Consider the following 9,097-nt stretch of genomic DNA (forward strand, 5'->3'; position numbering starts at 1 on the left):
ATCTCGTGTAAGATGGCTGGTTTTTTTTTCTTAATCTCTCAATTGAGTTACAATCACCACAGCAATATGAGTATGTAAAAAGTTACAAGTGGGGTCCTGCGTTTTAGAACAGTAGTCCAGCATGAGGTTTAAGAGAACTGGAGAAGTATTGGAATAGGTTACATATCCTGGAAACATGATGCTGTCATCTGTGGACTCTCAAATACATCACATCATAACTCTTCATCATCTTCTCAGTTTCCATAGAACACTATGACATTGAAATCTGTTCATCTCATGCTGCATATTATATTTTGCTTAGTGCTTTACAAGGGCCCCTGAATACCCCAGTCAAAATGCAGTTTTGCAAATAAAGTTTTCCTTCCTTTTATAGTACTCTGTGTTTCTGCATGGATGAGCCTCACTAACAACAGGAAAGAATTGACTATGATGTCAAACATCTTCAGACAACATAAAGCTTCTTTTAAGTGAACATAACAATCATTTCCATGTCAGGTCTTGGAAGAGCACAATTTATCAGAATTTTTTAAAAGCTCTATAATAGATAAAATGACTGTATTTTAAGTGCCTGCATTACTCACAAGACAATTTTGTTTAACAGCAGGATTACACATTGAAGTAAAAGTCATGGTTAGTTATTTTTCCAGTTTGTACTTTGGAAGTATCATCTAACATCCCAAACAATTTTAATGATACTTTATTTTGCTGGCAGCTTCCAGCTGAGCTGAAGTATTAATGAAGAAAGCCATGATCCTTCAGAGATTTCATTACTACTGGACCCACTAAATCCAGTAGAACTACTCAGACTACTCAGACACGGGAGATTGTGTCACTCCCTGTGGAGGACAGGCTTAAGTTTGCAGTCCCCGTGAAACAATCACTTTTTTATGATATGGAAGAGTCAGCACGTGAGAAGTCTGTGACTTACCTATACGTACAGAGCTTTCAGGGCTATTGGGAAAAACGGCTTGTTCTGTGGTGGAGCTTGCTCGACAGCACTTCTCAAGTCACAAAGTTGATAAAGATAAAGTCATTAGCCTTGGGGTTATGACACAAGCAGCTTCATGAGGCAATCAGATTTTGCCTCAGAGACTGAAAATAATACTAAAAAACAAGTTACCAATAAACAGCTTCTGTTAATAAGATAAACTTGCACATGGGAAATTATTTTTATGTCTTATTCCTTTAGTTTATGATGTAGTAACATAACGAGTCCAGCTTTTAGAAGCTGAAAAACATCAACTTAAAAGCAAAGGTACATTTTCTTGAGATAAAAGTATTTTACCCCTGGAAAATATTTAACCTTACCTGGCAACTGGATAGAGGCTCTATCAGTTAAGTTCTCTAAAAAAACATGTAGTTTCTTAAAAGATGGGCTATAGAGAAGATTCGAGGGGTCCCATATAGCCGTTCCTGCAATAGGCTTCTTGGTCTGTTACATAGGAGAATACACTGCGTGATCATAGCAATCTTTTCTCCCCTAAAAAAGACAAAACTAATTTAACTTAATGCTCACATAGGTACTTTTTGAAACATGCTATACTTTGGGAGATGTGAAAGCAACTGTATAAATAGAGTTGTCGTGCACAAATTGTATTTTTTTTTCCTCATGTTCAATTTGAGCAGTTTCAAGCATGTAACCAGCGGCGGCAGTTTGTGCGAGTATTTCACAGACCAGCAGTTCTCCCTTTCATACTTCGTGCTTCCAAAAGGCTGTTATGAAAACACCACCTAGGAAGTTAAAGATAACACTGGACAATATCTTTGTTTGACTGCTGCGGCCCCGATGGCCGTTGCAGAGCAGGTGGCATCACACATGCTATTGGTGATACCTGGCAGTCAGTTTGAGCAAAGGTGGAGTATGAGGTTACCCACAGCTACCCCATGGTCGCTGTGTGGACCCCAGCACAGCCACGCACCTATTCCACGAGGACTCTGCCTCCTGGGTGTGGCAGGCAAAGACAGAAGTGACCTGGAGACAGAAATAAGGCATTAGTGCAAAGGGCAGCTGTAGCAAAGAATGGAAGAGGCAAGTGAAGGCTTGAAGATGTTACAGTGTACTTGCTTCCTCCCCCAAAATACCAGTGTGCTTATTCAGAACCCAGTTAACAGACTCAGTGAAAAACACGTACATAAACGTTTTGATGATTTTTTTCCTTAATTATAACAAGAATGACTTCATGTTGCAGTTAGCCTATGAACTGCTACTGAAGGAGCACCAGGGGGGTCTCTGACACATGAAGGAACAAGTCATGCTCCAAACAATGCTTGAGACGTTAAGCAAATACATTCAGAAGAGTTAAGAAAGATATTTAAGCTTTTTTTAAAAAATTAATTTAGTAGAATTACTGACAAATTGCGTGAAACATTCTTCTAATATCGTACGAGTGAGCTGTAATGTAATGAACAATGTTAGCTGCAGGAATTGTCTGACAGTTTGGTTCTTGGATGACTGCAAGCATTTATATGGACAGAGTGCTGCCCGCACATCAGGTCTCTTGTGTCTGTATGTTATTGTTCCCGTGAGGCGTCTGTCAGAGCATTAACCTTTCAAAAGTATTTCCCCCCCCTGCTTTCACACGGAAGCTGAATTTTGTGCTAATAACAAAAACCACTGTTGAGAGTAATTTCTTACACTAGCTCAGTCTAAATATCAGTGTCTCTGAAAACATTATGAGGTATAACTTGTGCCTTAAATGTGTTTTCTTAAAGTTGCTGTTCTTTCTCCACAGGGCTGAATGCCACAATGTTTAGAGGAGTCGCTTATGGTGCCAAAGATACATTTACTCTTCTGTTGACAAGATCTCAATACTATAACCCAGGGTTGAATTTTTCATCCATATGGGCTGAAGTAGCAAACAGAAGCTTCCCAGTATATTCCACTTACACAACTGATACAAAATCAAGAGAGGAAAATAAAAAAACCATTGACAGTCTCTATAGATTATCAGTTGACATTAAGAAGATACGAAGAGTAAAGGAATGGGTCCTTCTCCAGGATGTGGCCTATGTTAAAGAAATTTCTGGTATCTTACAAGAAATGGGAGCGGATGAGACTGCTGTAGCCAACATTTTAGAACGCTATCCAGAGGCAATTCTCCATACCCCTGCAGAGATAAACTCTCAGAGAGCTCTATGGCAATTAGTATGCCAGAATGAAAAACAGTTGATTAAATTAATAGAACAATTTCCAGAGTCTTTTTTTACTACTGAATATCATGAGAATCAGAAGGCAAATATACTGTTTTTTCAAGAGTTGGGACTTAAGAATAATATAATCACCAGGTTCTTGACAAGTGCACCCAATGTTTTCTGCAATCCTGTTGAGAAAAACAAAAACGTGATCGAGGCATTACAAAGAAATTATTTAAGTTTAGGAGGTTCTGATGCAAATATGAAGATCTGGATACTGAAGCTATTGAGCCAAAATCCATTTATTTTATTAAATACCTCCACCGTAATCCAGGAGAACTTGGAATTTCTCCAAAAGAATGGTTTCACTGACCATGAAGTCCTACAGCTGCTGTCCAAACTTAAAGGTTTTATTTTTCAACTTACTCCTACCACTATGCAGAAGAGTATGCTTTTTTCCAAAAATGTCTTTAAGTGCAGTGATCAAGAATTGAAACAGCTAGTGCTGAAATGCCCAGCCCTTCTCTACTATTCTGTTTTGGTTTTGGAAGAAAGGCTTGAAGGACTACTGAAGGAAGGAATTTCTGTAGCACAAATTAGAGAGACACCGATGGTGCTGGAGTTGACAACGCAAATTGTTCAGTACCGAATTAAAAAACTCTCTGCTTTGGGGTACGATATAAAGAGTGGAACTCTAGAAAGCTTGAATGGTACTAAGAAAGATTTTGAAGTCAACTATGGTAAGATACAATCAAAGAAGGAGAGGCCAATTTTTAATCCTGTTGCTCCTATACACACTGAAGATTAATTTGGATGCTGTACTTTAAACTATGCAAAAGAAAATTATCAAAGAAAAAAGAGATGTTGATTCTTTGAGAAGAGGTGAAACAAAAGTAATCTTAACCAGATTGTAGTCTTACACTGTACTTTGTCCTGGACTGGGTCTCTTGGGCGCAACTTCATTATACAGTTGTATCTTTCTAATGCTTTCAAATAATATAATAGAATAATATCATAGGTTATGATAAAGTTTGACTTTTTTCCCAGGGAGTACCTCACATGGTTTTTTGTTTCTGTTACATTTCCTTGCCTAACAGGGCATTAACTGCTTTGGATTTTCAGCTCTTGTCACTGCACAGTCCACCCTGTGGTAGTGATTAGCACAATCTTTAGCTGAGAAGGCGAAAAGGAGGGCTATTATTCTGGCAATGTTCATTAACCCGCTGGTTCACTCACTTTTGGAGACTCCAGTTTTGGAGTTCCATTCCTTATTGCTGAAGTAAGTAGCTCTAGCTCCTGGATCCTGAACTGCAGCAGACTTGACTTCATGGATGGGAGTGCCTAGCTACAGCAGAGTCTGAGAACGGGGGCAGGACGGAGTATTTTTATTTAGCAACTGCTACAGTGAAGCCTTAGTATGTTTGTGTACAAACCATAATGCAAAGAAACCACAGGACAACCTCCTTTACATTTCTGAGATGTCAAAATTTACCCCTTTTGCACAAGGTTTGGGGGAGAAGGAAATACATTTACTGCTGTTGTCTAGTTCTTAATTTCTTCTCTCCTAGCAAGGCTTGAGGAAGAGAAAAGGCTCAGGAAAGACTCAAGTGATTCTCAAATGATTGTAGGAGAAAGGAAAAAGTCATGCTTTTATATTAGGTGTAACAAAACTCTAGTCTGTAAACCACTGGTGATTAAAAATGACTACCAGATTTGCAGACATCTGCCACAGTTTCTAAATATATGGGTGACACTGCTTCTAAGGTATCACCGAATGGTAATTGTTGAGAAGTGCTGGCTTTCAAAATAGTAGCTATCTGACAGCATGTAAGTTCTCAGGGGGTTTTATTTATTTTCATTTATGAGCTGTGAAGGATGATATAAAATAGTAGCATCATTGATTATCATCTCAATAGAATTAGGCTCATCAATGATTTTATTTCTCAGACAGGCTTTCCTAAGCAACTGTGGCATACAGATTTCCTTTTGACAGGAGAAAAAGCAGTTACACCCACCCCTCGCTCTGGGCCATTCTTCCAAGGTCATTTTTAGCACACATTTTGGCAGCAAGTCCAGGGCTCCTTTTCTTAAAGAGAAGTTTTAAACTGCTGAGGAAAGCTGGTATTGAATTACTTGTTTAGAGGGTGGGCTGCAAGATGATTTTATATAGCCTGCCATGTTATCTGCTGCGAGCTTGGAAAGGGCTAGAAACATCTGGTTAGAGCAATGCCAAGATCTCAACAGCTGAAGGTCTTAAACTTGCCACCATGCAGGCAAGTGCGGACGTGACAGCAGCTTGTGGGTGTAAATAGCGCTCTTGTAGGAGCATTTGTGACAGTGGCGAGAATTCAAGTAGGGGCACGTATCACCAGCACGATAAGAGTCAGGCTGTCTTACTAAGCCATTTCTTTACCAACTCTTAGAAAACACTAAAGTATTTTGAAGAGGAATCTGGGAAGACAGCCACATTAAAACTTCACAGGAACTTGCCTTTGTCACTTCTGAACTGTCCTTCAGTGCTTAACTATTAAGCAGACCACAGTATTTGAATTCAAAAGCATCCTTCCCTTCAGACACAAGGGGGCATTTCAGCTCTCTGAAGCTACTCATAATACCATCCACAATGCTGAACCACAGAACTGATCAGTGGTTTAGGAGGAAAACGAAACCAAGACTTAGAACAGTATTTTCCCTGAAAATTTAGTTTCAGCATTTCTACAGGTATCTCTTTTTAAAAGTTCATGAAACAGCTTATTCCCATCACTTACAGTACTTCCAGTGGCAATGGACAAAATTGGAAAGTGACATATTTCCTTAATCAAGTCACAGCCTGAGTTACCGCAAACTCATTTGCACTTCTGAATGTTTCAATTTCTCCTCTTCCCCTTTCAAAACAAAAGCATAAGCAGAAAGACTCCTTTTCTCTACCAGCAGACCAAAATTAATTCAATCCTTCATGCATAACTCTATGCCTGGGACCTGTTTCTCCCTTCTTCACAGGATTTATTTATAATAAAATCTCAAGGAAGCTCTCAGTTACCAAAATATTGTATTGCGAACATCAGTTTCCTCCTTTCTTGCTGTCACTCAGAGTGAATGTGAACCAGTTTACACTGTTTTAAGTCTGGCACAGAAAAGCTTGTAGACCAGCCTTTCATTACATACTGAGTAGTCAGGCATACAAGTAGTCGATAAACATTTCCCCTTTTGAAATGGAGGCTAGGAAAAGGCGAGTAAAATAAAGCCACCACAAAAACAATCCCAAAACACAGGAACAACCCCACTCCCCTTGAAAATGTCAGTTCCATAGTCCATTCAGCTCACTATAATCTTAAAAGCAGGTATCCCCAAGCCTCAGTTCACAGGGGAAAAAAAAAAAAATAGTAGAAGGGGTTTTGTGTTATGTTTATGCACAGCCAACACCACGATGAAGTTACAGTTTTTGTTAAGAGCTGGCTGGCATTATTTAGATGTGGATAAAAGATGCTCTGGGGCACGATACTGTGGGAAGACTTACACCTAAGTTATGCCTTTCTCCACAAATTAACTAAGGAGGCTTTCAGATGTCTGAAACAGCAACAATTTAATGTTTCACAAGTGTCAGGACAGAACTGGAACAAGTTTTTAAGACAAAGCAAGTTTTGTAAGTGAATGGAAAATATGCAGGATATAGGACAAAGCTCTTTTCGAAAACTAAAACCATATGCCATGTTGAAGTGTTTCAGTTACAAGATTCAGAAGTAATAGCTACAGGATATGTTAAGAACAAAACATAATGAAGTGCTGGTAGCTCTTTACAGATCTAACATTGCTTATCTCAGACCACGCTTGTTTTGTAGCAAGTTTCATAGTATAAAAAAATTAAAGAATGTCATTAAAAAAGGGGAATGACCAGTTCAACATTTGTGTTTTCAGAAAACGATTAGGAAGGGTTTGGTTGAGTGTCATAAATATCACTCTTCTCCCACACAGGTGACTTGTAGAGTTCAGTGGTAGCACTCTGGGGATGTGTCTACATTGGAAACAGCAGGGGAGCAGACCACATTAAGTTATTTGCTGCAGGTAGATTGCCTTTGATAGCCAAACTAGCTCACTTCTAGAGTTAACTGGTATCCTTAAACGACAGTTCTATGTGATTACCTTCTGACTACAAAAAACAGTTCAAGTCTTCCATTTGTTGCATAAGCTTGCTTCACTACACCCTTGCAGCAGAATGGAACATCTACCAAAAGGAGCAGATAAATCTGTTTGCCAGGTTTTTGCTCTCCCCCCTACCCCAAATCCCCATGCTTATGAATACCATACTACCAACATATACAGCAATTACTGATATGAAATAAAGTTGTTCCAGACTGCAAGTTGAAGTACCAATGGCTCAGAGACTAGGTGACTACTGTACCATAATTTCCACATAGTATACTTTCAACACCCATGAATACAGGACTTAAGTTTTAGACAAGTGATCAAGTGATATGTTTTTATTAATTTCTAAAGTCTCCCTACATATCCTCCTTATACAACCATACCCACTGAAAAAGTAAGCTTAACGTTCTCTGTAGGAGCACAAGTTTTTCGAAAATACTGCATACACAACATTCACAGCCACCTTCTATGGGCTTCCAAAGAGGTTACTTATTTGCAAAGTCAGTACACAAAACAGAAAGATCACCAACAGCTATTTTAAGGCAACCTCAAGCTGTGTCTTACAAGTGCACTTTGACTCACACACTGCAGAGGACCAAGAGATGTTCCCATATGAGGTGTGTCAACGTTTGGAATCTGTCAGTATATGATTTACTTGGATGATTCCTTTTTTTTTTTTAAGGCCTTATCCACCTTTTTTTTGTTTATTTTAAATAAAAGAGTGTTGCATTTTACTCAAAAAATCAAAATGCAAAGTATGAGAAAAGGATATAGTGAAAAATTTCTTGCATTTACTTAAATAGAACAAGAAGCTAACCTGGCGCATCATGGAGTTGAGACAACAGCTTTGCTAGTTCTTCAGTGGTTTCCAACTACATCAAGGAACTTCTTTCAAGTCAGACAGTTGTGCTAGATGACCACAAACATCAGCCATTTTCCATTAAGCCATCATTTTTTCTAGTGTCTGTAAGAAGTTTATTAGAAGCAAGTTTTCACTTGCAGGAGATAGATGCATATCATTAAATACACCTGAGATGGAGCAATCTTGTTTTCAGTAAGAACTGATAAGGTTTCAGATATTGGGATTCATAAAGAGAATCTAAAGCTCATTCTGTGAGCTGCACTGAAATGACAGGACAGTTCTTTACACAGCTTCACCTAATAAAAAGATACTTTTCCTAATAAGGCATTAAGTTAGTTTACTCTTTATGATCCCTTCTACCATGCTGTCAAACCTTCTCACTTCTATCTCCCACTCTCATTTCCAATTTCTGCACACCTCCAGTTCTAGTTGCTCCAGTCCGCATGGGCAGAATACAGTCAACGACAGTTTACAGGCTGCCTGCAAATACGTTTCATAAACGAAACTATGTGGGTACATCCAACATCGCCATTACACAGCTGAAGGATCCTTAGCAGGAGGATGTGGAAACCACTGAGAACAGTAAATGGCATCTCATTATATTGATGGTATGGCAGAGACTACCAAGTTTATGTTCACATTTTAGGCCAAAACTGCAAAAGAGTTACAGTAAATGACTATTCAAATACGTATTACCCCTTCAGATACACTTACGCACTCCTATAGTTATCAAGTGTAACATTTCACCAGATACAAGGCTTCAATCTAGGCTCTAATAAGTCTTCATATTCTGTGCTAGCCAAGCTTCTTCTGTCCTTTTCAGATGAAATTGAGTTACTTGCACAGCTCTTTAGAAGATAAAGTGTCTAAGACACACAGCTTCTCATGGTCCAAATCTTAGCAGATTTTAATGCCGCTGATGTAATATTCTGAAGAATCAAGTATGTCTCAGTTTTGAGT

At 38.8% G+C, this 9,097-nt stretch overlaps 1 protein-coding gene across 1 annotated transcript; it reads left to right on the forward strand.

Annotated features, from left to right (window-relative positions):
- Window positions 1-892: 892 nt before the first annotated feature.
- Window positions 893-3,940, forward strand: MTERF2 (mitochondrial transcription termination factor 2). The gene is made up of 2 exons (XM_010289295.1): window positions 893-900; window positions 2,713-3,940. Exons 1-2 carry the CDS (start codon window positions 893-895, stop codon window positions 3,938-3,940), a joined length of 1,236 nt encoding a protein of 411 aa, XP_010287597.1.
- Window positions 3,941-9,097: the final 5,157 nt, after the last annotated feature.

This window comes from Phaethon lepturus, unplaced genomic scaffold (genome assembly GCF_000687285.1).
Source record: "Phaethon lepturus isolate BGI_N335 unplaced genomic scaffold, ASM68728v1 scaffold44956, whole genome shotgun sequence".
In the NCBI taxonomy this organism is placed as follows: domain Eukaryota; kingdom Metazoa; phylum Chordata; class Aves; order Phaethontiformes; family Phaethontidae; genus Phaethon; species Phaethon lepturus.